At 45.4% G+C, this 12,528-nt stretch overlaps 1 protein-coding gene across 1 annotated transcript in view; it reads left to right on the top strand.

The window, feature by feature from the left end:
* The window catches only part of PKP2 (plakophilin 2), an 88,925-nt gene that overhangs the window by 20,768 nt on the left and 55,629 nt on the right, over nt 1-12,528 (top strand). Inside the window, exon 4 of the mRNA XM_061638745.1 lies at nt 11,340-11,475. Coding sequence (XP_061494729.1) covers nt 11,340-11,475 — 136 coding nt within the window. The remainder of the gene's footprint in view (nt 1-11,339; nt 11,476-12,528) is intronic.

The raw sequence follows: 12,528 nt of genomic DNA, 5'->3' as shown, positions 1-12,528 counted from the left end.
TTGCAAAGGGGAGGTGCCGCCACACTAAAGGTCTGTTTCCTATGTTGTGCAGAACAGACCTCCCAATAAGATGGTATCTGCAGGAGGCCCTCACCTGCAAAGCGCAGTGATCGACTGGGTATATAGGGGATAAGAGGGTCTTTCAGGTATCCTGGTCCCAAGCTGTATAGGGCTTTGTACAGGAAAACAAGAACCTTGAACTTGGCCCGGTAGCAAATGGGCAGCCAGTCCAATTCTTTCAGCAACAGGGTGACATGTTGGTGATACCCTGCCCCAGTGAGCAGTCTCACTGCCACATTTTGCACCAGTTGAAGCTTCTGGACCAACCTCAAGGGCAGCCCCACATAGACAGCATTACAGTAATCTAGCCTGGAGGTTACCAGTGCGTGGAAAACAGTGGTCAGGCTATCCTGGTCCAGAAACAGCTGCAGCTGTCTTACCAGCCAAAGCTGGTAAAAGGCACTCCTAGCCACTGAGGTCACCTGGGCTTCTAGCAACAAAGATGGAACCAGGAATACCCCCAGACTACGGACCTGCTCTTTCAGACCCCATCCAAAGCAGGCAACTGACCAATTATCCAAACTCAGGAACCACCAACCCACAGCGCCTCTGTCTTGCTAGGATTCAGACTCAGGTTATTGGCCCTCATCCAGCCCACCACCAAGTCCAGGCAGCAGTCCAGGGCTTGCACGGCCTCCCCGATTCAGATGTTACAGAGAAATAGAGCTGGGTATCGTCAGCATACTACTGACATCTCACCCCAGATCTCCTGATGACCACTCCCAAGGGCTTCATATAGATGTTAAACAGCATGGGACACAAGATGGTACCCTGTGGCACCCCACAGCACAACTGCCAGGGGGCCGAAAGACAGTTACCCAATGCTATTCTCTGTGAACAACCTTGGAGATACGATCGGAACCACTGTAAAACAGTGCCTCTGATACCCATCTCACCAAGTAGGCCCAGAAGGATACCATGGAAATGGTATCAAAAGCCTCTGAGAGATCAAGTAAGAATAACAGGGTCCCACTCCTCCTGTCCTTCTCCTGATAAAGGTCATCCATTAGGATGACCAAGGCCGATTCAGTCCCATAACCAGGCCTGAACCCAGACTGGAATGGGTCAAGATAATGTGTCATCCAAGAGTACTTGCAATTACTGCACCACAACCCTCTCAATCACCTCCCCTAAGAAGGGGGTATTTGCGACCGGTTGGTAGTTGTCACATACCAAGGGGTCCAGGGTGGGCTTTTTCAGGAGTGGTCAGATCACCGCCTCTTTCAAGGCCCTCAGCTAGCTTTAATAGGGTCGAGAGGACACGTTGCTGGCCGCATCATCACAAGCACCTTGTCTACGTCATCAGACCGCATCAGCTGAAACCGTTCCCAAGAAATTGCAGCAGACATTGCACTGGACACCTCACTGGGGACTCCAGTAGAAGTCGATGGGGCATCAAGACTGCTACGGAGGCAAGCAATTTTATGCTCAAAGTGCCTTACAGACAATTCACAGTGGGCCTCCGAAGAGTCTAAAACTCCATTTCCTGGAGTTGATGTCAACAGACCCCTGACAATATGGAAAAGCTCCACTGGATGGCTACTTGAGGATGCGATGGAGGCAGAGAAGTGGGCGTTCTTTGCCACCCTCACTGCCCCACGCTAGGCACGGTTATGATGTTTTACTCATGCCCGATCAGCCTCACAGCACATTCTTTGCCATTTGCGCTCTAGCTGTTGTCCAGCCTGTTTCATTGCTCTTAGCTCACTGGTGTACCAAGGTGTAAACCAGGCTCCACAATGCCAGAGAGGGCGCTCGGGGGCAACAGTGTCAAGTGCCTAATGTGCCTCGCTGTTCCACAGCGTGACAAGGGCTTCAGCAGGGTCCCCTGCTCTATCTACTGGGAACTCCCCCAGGGCATTCAGGAATCCTGTGGATTCCATTGTTCTCTGGGGGCAGACCATCTTAATCTGCCCACCACCCCTGCAGGAAAGGATCAGAGCCATAAGTCTAAACTTCACCAGGAAGTGATCTGACCATGACAATGGGGTGACATCCACGACCCCCATCTCCAGACCACCCCTTCCTCAATCTGGAGCAAAAACCAAGTCGAGGGTGTGCCCTGCCTTATGTGTCGGGCCAGTGACAACTTGAGACAGCCCCATGGTCATCGTGGAGGCCATGAAGTCCCGAGCCGGAACACTAGAGGCAGCCTCAGCATGGACATTGAAATCACCCAGCACTATCATTCTGAGCTCCTCCAACACCACAGCCGAGATGGCCTCCACCAGTTCAGTCAGAGAAGCTGACGGGCAGCAGGCAGCAGGTACACCAGCAGCAGCCCTACTCTACTGTCTCCTCGGCCTATCAGGTGTAGGCCCTCACAGCCAGCTCCAAGACAGAGTGGTTTCCTGGTGACATAGATGGAAGTTCTGTATACCACAACAACTCCTCCCCCCCCTCCGGTCCCTGCAGTCTGTGCTGGTGTTGCACCGAGTATCCAGATGGGCAAAGCTGGGTCAGATCAACTCCTCCAAGCTCACCCACCCAGGTCTCAGTAATGCACACCAAATCGGCACCTTCATCCACAATCAAATAATGGATGAGTGTGGTCTTATTGTGTACCGATCTGGCGTTAAACAACACACACAAGCCAGTGGGCACAGCCGATGAGCAACAAGGAACCCATCCATGAGAGGAGTGGCAGCAAGGAACAAGGCGCAGATAACCTTGCCCTCCTCTTCTATGGTAATTCACCACATCCCCATGGCTATATTTCCCTCTGCCCGTGATCACTGAAATTAGGGTGGCATCACCCATGTTTTGTACACCCAGAGAGCCTTCGGGCTTAGGGCAGTATATAAATTAAACTAAATAAATAAATGTTCTTCCATACTAAGACTCCTCCTTAACACCTGATATGGACCCAACAAGAGCCCACCAACAAAACCTGCCTGAGCCAATTATCCCAGTAGGCCTCTGCGAGAATTGGGAATAGTCATATCCATTCAAAATTTTTCACACAGGGCACATCTACTCCCCTTCCTGTCTCACACCCAGGGAAGGCCAGCCTTCTGCCAGCTACAGACTCTCACTCTGAAGGCATCTGGTGACTTTCTTCTATCATTCAGTTCAATATGCTTTGGATTATTATATGTACCTTGCAGTAATGAAGCATAGCCTCAGGCCAGGTTGCTTATGATAAAATATTTATTTTAATTACATTTTATATCCCACCATTTCTTGGAAAAGTCCCATGAATTTGTCTAATACTTTTTGAAAAGCCATCTAAAGAAGCACATCAGGAATTTTTAAATTTTAATTATTAGCATTTGGGTGTGCATGTCAATATTTCATCAAGATCACAGCACATGCGGAGGTGCAATCCTTCCTTCCCCAGTCACAATCCCAAAGAAAATCCCCTCTTCCACACACAATAGTAGCCTTGAGAAAAAGCTCCCATTGTTGCAAATGAGAGCTTTTTTCCTAAGGCTTATAGTAGCACAGAGGGGATTTTCATCAGGTTCCTGGCTTGGTTAAATCTCCTGTCTTTAATCACTGTGATCCCAATGAAAATCGCTTCTCCTCTGCACACCTATTTTTTCAGTCCGTAATGTACTTCTACATGACCTGTTTAGCATCTTATGTAGTTTGACCCTATGGTAGCAGCCATCACCAAACCTTAGCCCTCTTCACATTTTACAACAAACATGCATAGGAAAAGTGAGTCCCCATTCTCCTTGTTCCTGTCTTCATTCAGTATAACTTCTGAAAGAACCTCTATGTGCTCCACCTGTCTCTGCAAAGTCAGCAAATCATGTGGATGGGTGGGTGGGTGGGTGAGTGTGAATGAGTGAGAGAGAGAGAGAGAAAATTGAGAGAGAGAGATGGGGGGACAAATACAAACACAAATTATATTTATACAATATATAATTATTTTACGAAATTCACCCACTTTTCACATATAATGAAAGTGTATAGGAGGAGGGCCAGATGCTGACTATAGTCCTTGTTCCTGCTTCCTAGGAACATAGGAAGCTGCCTTATTTCAAGTCAAACTATTGGTCCATCTAGCTCAGTGCTGTCTACGCTGACTGGCAGCAGCTCACCAGGATTTCAGACAGAGGTCTCTTCCAGCCTTACCTGGAGATGCCAGGAACTGAACCGTGGACCTTCTGCATGCAAAGCAGATGCTCTACCACTGAGTTTTGGTCCTTCCCAACAAACCTTCAGCACAGTTTGGCGAGAGAGACTATGTGCATGCAGTACCAGATCCCGGAGACAAAGAACAGGGGAGTGGTGTTGCTCTCACTCCCTGCTTGTGAGCTTCTTAGAGGCAAGAATACAAAGTCAACTATGAGGATGAGGTGGGGTTTGAGCCCCAAACACCAAACCCAATTACCACTATCAGTTACCACTATTTTGAACCAACGTTTGGTGTGATTCCTTGGTATAAAAGTGGTATTAAGCTATTACTGCCTCTGTATGTGGAAGCTCTGTTTAGTGAACACAGGTATCTGGCTCATCTTGTCTCTGTGCATGCCCTACAAATAGACACTCATGGAGCTTATTGTATTTTAACCTTTACGTGTTGACATGGAACTTACATATAGCTTATATAATATTCACAGCTGGATGAATGGGTCTCTGACATGGGTGTCTATTTTACTTTTTAATATGTTTATATATCTTTGTGGGTGGATGTCTGTGTGTGTTTTTATTGTTTTTATTGCACTTTGCTTTGAGACGCTTGGTTCGAAGGTAGTTAATAAATGAATAATATTTTTTTAAAGGCTGCAATCCAGTACATTTTTGCCTCCCATTGAACTAAACAGGGCTTACTTCTGAGTAGACATGCCTAGGATTGTGTTGTTAATATATTGTGTTGCTAAAGTATCTTCTGAAGGCAGCAAATAATTTCTGTTTCCATAGTTATGTAACCATTCAATAGTTTTCGTAACAATATATTGCTTTGTTCATTTCTGGAATTCTTATTCTAGTCCATTGAGTCCTAACATGATTTTGCATACTCAGGAATTAATTTTGTAGCTGTTAAGGTATACAGTGTCAGGAAGACAGAAGCAGGTTATTCATGATGCCAGATCAGTACACGTCCTGTATAGTGAGCTGGTTTTGGTTAGGATAACAACTGTATTGAACATAACAGCTGAAATTCCCCAGGTGACTGTGATGTTTGATGAAGCAGAGCAGATTCCAGGCTGGCTTAGTAGTGCAAATATAAACAGTTGACATCTTGAGTTTGTCACCATTTGAGGCATATAGCAGAAAATGGATTAAGCTCAAAACATTTTCAGTTGAGCAGAGGGTTGGACTTGATGGCTTTATAGGCCCCTTCCAACTCTACTATTCTGTTCTTTTTGTTTACACATCCCTTCTTGACAACCCTAGGAAAATATGTTTAAACATATTTTTATCACCGTTTTAAAAAATCCTACTGCCAGATTACTTATAAATGATCAATTAAAATTTAATTGATTTTAATACTACTTAATCTGCACTTGCAAAAATTTGGGTGTCAGGCAGCATTAGGAGTTAGTTGCCTTCTCTAACACTTCTAAGATGGTGCCTGATGTGGTGTGACTTGCATGCACATCCTCTAAAAAGAAGGCCCAAACTCAGCCCTCCCCAGTTTAATCCCATCTAGATGTTGTGGGACTACACATCCCATCATCCCTGATAATTGGCCATGCTAGGTAGGGTTGTTGGGTTTTGAAGTCCACAACATTTGGAAGGCAACATGCTGGGGAAGGCTAACCTAGTGCTATTCTCTTTAGAATTGTTGTTTATGGATACTTAATCAATTAAAGCTCTTACTTTAATTGACTTAAGATTTCTTTTTAGTGGTTGTGACAGCCCCTGATCATTCAAGCTCAATTTCTCTTTTCTGCTATGGACACAATAATAAATACAGGCATACCCCGCTTAACGTCACTTCGCTATAACGTACATGCTCCATGTGCCTGTATTTCTCGAGAAACGCAGCGCAGCAGCAGAGGCTTTAGCGTGCAGGGGTGGAAATAGATGCGATCGCGCCACCGCAAATCAGCTGGGAGGCGCGATCGCAATTAGCTGGGAGGCGCGGCAGCGCAGCAGCAGAGGCTTTAGCTTGCAGGGGTGAAAATAGACGCGATCGCGCCACCGCAAATCAGCTGGGAGGCGTGATCACGATCAGCTGGGAGGCACGGCAGTGCAGCAGCAGAGCCTTTAGCACGTGGGGGTGGAAATAGACGCAATCACGCCACCGCAAATCAGCTGGGAGGTGCGATCGCGATCAGCTGAGAGGCACGGCAGCGCAGCAGCAGAGGCTTTAGCGTGGGGCTTTGAGGCTCCGCATGAAGGAGAGGTAAAAAAAGTTTTAAAAGGTAGTGCTTCACTTTAAGGACATTTTCGCTTTACGTACTTGCTCTGGTCCCATTGAGTACGTTAATGCGAGGTATTACTGTAATGGACACTAGAGTGGACATTCCAAACTGGAACAACAAAGAGTCTTGTGGCACCTTAACAACAAATTTTTATTATGGCATAAGCTTTCATGGACTAGAGGTCACGTCATCTGATGCATGGACTCTACTCCACAAAAGCTTGTTGCACCATGATAAAAATTTGTTAGTCTTTAAGCTGCCACAAGTCTCCTTGTTTTTTTCCTGGAACAGGCTCACATGACTGCCCTCAGGGCTAGGCTACCCACTAGGCAAAATGAGGCAATTTGCCTCAGGAGCTAGAGGTGGCGAATTAGTGCCCACCGGTCCCCGCTCATTTGCTTTACCCAACACTACCCCTCTGCTCCCCAACCTCCCCTTAAATTAAATCTTCTGCTGCCTACTGACAGCACACCTCCACATCCTCTCTGCCTCACTCTGAGGAAGGGAGCAGTGTTCTTCCTCAAAGCAGGGCATTCTGAGGAAAGTTTAGAACTTTTAGATCATTTTAAACTAGATTGTCTACCCACTCCAGAAAAGTGGGCATTCTCTAGTCCCCAACCACTTCTCCCAGAATGCCTCAGTCTGAGGAAGGACCTCCTTCCCTTCTTGAGAATGCGGCAGAGAGGGAGGGGAGATGCCGTATCAGTACATTAAAAGGGAAGTGGGGGACAGGAGGTGTGACGGTGGTGGGAGAAGGGCACCAGTGGCTCACCTCTCCCCAGGCAGTATCATGTCTTGTACTGGCCTTGACTACGCTTCTGGAAATTTAAAACTGGAAGAGGCTGACTAGCAGTGTCATGGAGTCTCCCTCACTGTGTTGGATGTCTTTTAAGAGTAAGTAAAAGAAGAGAGCCGGTGTGGTAGAGTGGAAGAGCTGCATGTCATTTGGACCTAAGAAACCTTGGTAACCATGGGCCATAACGACAACAACAGTAACAATAATAGTCAAGAATTGGATTTAGTATAGGCTGATTCAGTCCCAGAGGAACACAAGCCTCTCACCAGGGTTTTAGCCCTTCCTGGAGAGACCCAGGATTGAGTTAGGGACCTTCTGCATGCAAAGCAGATGCTCTGCCACTCAACCATAGTCCTTCCTTGTGGGACAACCTCTTAAGAACACTTCCAGCTATATATCAAAAAGTGTTTGTCACTGAAGACAAGTTGTACTTTGCTAATCATTGCTCTCAGAAGGGCTCTGATTTCTGGCAGGAGGTTGGAATTGAGGCCCCATGATCTGAATGAGGTTTTGAATTTTTTGTTTCAATAGCTTCACCCTGCCGTTCAAACTAGCATTACTTGCAAGCTTAGATGAGATCTGAGTTTGAGGCCGAAGTATTGCCATAGTATCTAATTATTTCCAAGACTTTAATTCATAGGTAGGAAGCAAATGGGAAAACTGACTTGACTTACAATAGCTGAAGCCCTGTAAAGGCCAGCGGAAATGTCATGGCAGAGTCCACTTTATTTCAGTTCATATTAACATATTAGAAAGTTGATATTGTGTTGCACGTTTGCCCAGTTCTGACAATCACAGTCCTCAAGATTAACTTTAGAATAGTCATAAATGTTAATTGAAAGGATCTAAGAGAAAGGGATAAAGAGCCTATTCTGTCCTTTAGGATTCAGTTCAGTGTGCGAATTTTCTTCTTGTGTAGCTACAAAAATGTTCAGCTGGGATAATAAAAGTGTGGAGTCTCTTCCCTCCTGGAGTCACTCCACATGGCAGCTTCTCTGTACCACTAGTTCAATGCATTAGCAAATCCTTCCCCAACCTAGGGCAGATCCACATCATGCATTTAAAGCACATTCAACACACATTTGAAGGACATGAATCTCACCACAGAATCATGGGAACTGTAGTTTGTTAAGTGTGGTGGGAACTAACTGTGAGGAGGAAACTACACTTCCTGGGATTCTTTGGGGGACGTCATGTGCTTTAAATGCTGGTTGGATGTGCTGTAAATGTATTGTGTGAATCTGCATCTAGTGACCTCCACATGTTTTGTAGTACAATTCCTATCAGCCCCAGCCAGTAATCCCTTTTCTTGGCAAGTATGCAGCAAAAGTCTGAAGCATGGGAAGTTGACGCTATATAGCACAGCTGGCCCTACCATTAGGTAGATCAAGTTGGCCATTTCAGGCAGCTGATTCGTCATGTCATGAAACAACACAAGATGTTAGCTATTTAATTTATTGTTGCATTTTGCTGTTAGGGAAAGGGGAGGAGCTTGTGAGATGTTCTGCCTCATGTGTTAAAAATAACTTGACTAGCGCGGATAGTGGGGGACATTTGTTACTCTGTTTCATACAGCATAATGTATTGGGCTAGCCTTGGGACTGGGGGCTGAGCTAGATGACTTCAGGGTCCCTTCTGTGGTTCTTGATTTTAAGAATGAGTGGCACCAAACTGATGGAATCATTAAGACTGCTGTAGATTACTTTGATAAGCCTGGCAAAATGATTAAGTACTCTTCCTATGTTATGGAGATAGCACTCTCTAGATGGACTGTATCTGGAAGAAGAGAGCCTTTGTGTAAGATAGCTTACCCTTCTCCCTTCCTGCTGTGGAATTTGCTAATTGATTGTGTGGAGACAGACAGAAAGACAAGTGGTCCAGACTTTGCCTACTTATACACCATACATTTAAAGCACATGGCTTGCCACAGAAAATCCTGGGAACTAGTTTTCCCTCACAGAGCTACAATTTCCAGCTCCTTGTTAACTACACTTCCCAGAATTCTTTGGGGCAAGTCATGTGCTTTAAATGTATGGTGTGTCCGCAAAGCCTAAGACTGGGAGACACAAGAACAGCCCACAGATCAGAGACAGGATTACCATGTGTATCCTCCTTTACAATGAACAGTCCTCTGTTTGAGGGCTGTCAGAGGACAGTCCTCTCTTTTGAAGGAGTCCTTAATTTGAAGGGCTGTTTGGTCCAAGTTCATTTTAAAGCTTAAGAACCATAAGAAAGGAAAAGGGGCCTTGACGTTGCCAGGCAACAGTTTGTACCTGGACAGCAGACTGAACAGGCACACTGGTCACCTGGCTGGTCTTCCCTGTGGTGATGAGATGTATTGTTTTACTATTTAAATCAGTAGTTATTTCTATAGTAGCTGTATACTACTATATACTAGTTATATACTAGTAGCTATAGTAGTTAATTTGAAGGTGCTAATACAAATTAGCATATGCACATTTTTATGGAAATCTAATGAAGTGGACTGTAGTTAGCAAAAGCTACTACCATTATAAATATGTTAGTCTTAAGGTGCCACAAACACTTCTTTGTTTTTCCTGCAAGGCGTTAACAGGGCTGTGCCTCTGGAAATTTTTTGGTGATGCATTTCCTCTTTTTTGCGGGGGTGATGTTTAAATTGCCACCCTAGCCAGAGAGCTGAATCCAGGAGCTCTGGAAATATCATTAGTATGCCAGAACCACTCCCCCATCTACCCAAGCACCCCCTTAGAAATCTGAGGGGGAAGCAGTCAGTCTTGGTGCATTAAACTGTGAATCTCTACTGATGCTCAACCTGTGTATACATGTAAATAAACGATGCATCCACTCTCCAACAAGCTCATTCAAAGGTAACCATTCCAGGGTAAAGCTGGTTGTAGCCCTGCAAATTCTTAACCACTTGAAGAAGTGGGATGTGTGTGTAACAATAATGTCTGGAGTTGTTTTGTTTATTTCTACAGCATTTTTGCTTTTATGGCTGCATACACACCTTACATTTGAAGCACATCCCCCCCTGCAAAGAATCTTGGGAACTGTAGTTTGTCAAGGGTTCTGGGAATTGTAGCTTTGTGAAGGGTAAACTACAGTTCTCAGAATTCTTTGGTGGGGGAAATGTGCTTCAAATGTATGGTGTGTACTAGGGATGGAATCAGCCCACTGCCAACCTGCCGTGTGGCCATCTGCCCATGCATCATGGAGGAGGAGGCAGGAGAGGAGGGCCCCTCTTCTCCATGGTGGCAGGGATGGGGGGCACAGGCTGGAATGGTGGCTGTGGGCAGATTCCATCCCTACATTGCTGACCCAAATGACAGGCCGGTAGCATGGTGCTGGAGAGGAAGGCAACAGTGACTGACTAGGCCATACCTGTCCAGGCAGATCCCTGATATTCCCAGAATAGCCATCAATGGTATACATAGCAAAGCCGCAAAGATTGGGTGATCTCCAGTTACTGCTATTGTGGATGGTGACTGTTTCATCTGCATATAGCTGAATCGTTTTTAAAAAAATTATTTTTATTGTTTTGAATATAACACCTGGTAAATACAACAATAATCATTTTAAAGTAACTTGTATGGCTCATAATATTGCATAAATCTGAGTGTTACTGTCACATTCCTACTGTACTTCAAGCATTTCCTGGTCTTTTATGCCCAGTGTTTACTCCCTCTGCTACCTGTAACCCATATATTTTCTTATATCTGTCAACTGCAGTACGTTTATGTGTTTAACATAGCAGGATCTGCCCCGCAAAAGCTTATGCAACGATAAATCTGTTAAACCAGCCTCCCCCAACCTGGTGTTCTTCAGCAGTTGCTGAACTGCAACTCCCATCAGCCCCAGCCAACATGGCTAGTGGTCAGGAATTATGGGTGTTGTAGGAGAAGGTTGGATTCATAGTTTAGGTCAGGCTTTCCCAACCTTTGGGTCCCCAGATGTTGCTGGACTACAATTCCCATCATTCCTGACCATTGGCTATGCTGGCTGGGGCTGTTGGGAGTTGTAGACCAACATCTGGGGACCCAAGGTTGGGAAAGGCTGTTTAGGATGCTGTTTTTAAGCAGGCTAGTTGGTTGATATTCACAATCTGATGAAGAACATTGGTTCTAGTAGTGCTCCTTTACAGTCTTGGCTTACTAAGTTTTCATGTTTAAATCACCCAGGAATCCAGAAGGAGAGATGACTCTGGAGCGTGCAGTAAATATATTGCAGACTGAAAATGCTTTGTCCCCCCGAGTCCTTGCAGCAGTTGTTTTCATACAGCACGAGAGCTTCCAGAGAGCAGAAGCAAGAAGAAAAGTAAGTAAACCATTGTGTCACTTCTTGAGACTCTTTCAGAGTGTACTCTTGCTTGAGAAGTGTTGTATCTGGAGCTGATACAAGGAAATAATGGAACTGAGAGATGCTAGGGGTGGAAGGACATTTTGGATGGAATTCTCTGTGGATATGAGTTCATTTACCTTTGGATGAACCCCTTCCATGCATTCGCTAAACATGTGGAGGGAAAGATGGGATCAGACTTGCGACAAACAAAGTTCTTTCAGGAGCACTTAGTCCAGTTTTATCCAGAGTTATATCTGGGAGTAAAGGCTATATATCAGTGAACATAAGAAGAGCCTGCTGGATCAGGCCAGTGGCCCTTCTAGTCCAGCATCCTGTTCTCACAGTGGCCAACCAGGTGCCTGGGGGAAGCCCGCATGCAGGACCCGAGTGCAAGAACACTCTCCCCTCCTGAGGCTTCCGGCAACTGGTTTTCAGAAGCATGCTGCCTCTGACTAGGGTGGCAGAGCACAGCCATCACGGCTAGTAGCCATTGATAGCCTCCATGAATTTGTCTAATCTTCTTTTAAAGCCATCCAAGCTGGTGGCCATTACTGCATCTTGTGGAAGCAAATTCCATAGTTTAACTATGCGCTGAGTAAAGAAGTCCTTCCTTTTGTCTGTCCTGAATCTTCCAACATTCAGCTTCTTTGAATGTCCACGAGTTCTAGTATTATGAGAGAGGGAGAAGAACTTTTCTCTATCCACTTTCTCAATGCCATGCATAATTTTATACACTTGTATCATGTCTCCTCTCACCCGTTTTTTCTCTAAACTAAAAAGCCCCAAATGCTGCAACCTTTCCTCGTAAGGGAGTCGCTCCATCCCCTTGATCATTCTGGTTGCCCTCTTCTGAACCTTTTCCAACTCTATAATATCCTTTTTGAGATGAGGTGACCAGAACTGTACACAGTATTCCAAATGCGGCCACACCATAGATTTATACAACGGCATTATGATATCGGCTGTTTTATTTTCAATACCTTTCCTAATTATCGCTAGCATGGAATTTGCCTTTTTCACAGCTGCCGC

Source organism: Rhineura floridana, chromosome 8 (assembly GCF_030035675.1).
Source record: "Rhineura floridana isolate rRhiFlo1 chromosome 8, rRhiFlo1.hap2, whole genome shotgun sequence".
Classification (NCBI taxonomy): Eukaryota; Metazoa; Chordata; class Lepidosauria; order Squamata; family Rhineuridae; genus Rhineura; species Rhineura floridana.
The sequence above is the reverse complement of the archived record's forward strand: the minus strand, read 5'-3'. Positions and strand labels throughout refer to the sequence as shown.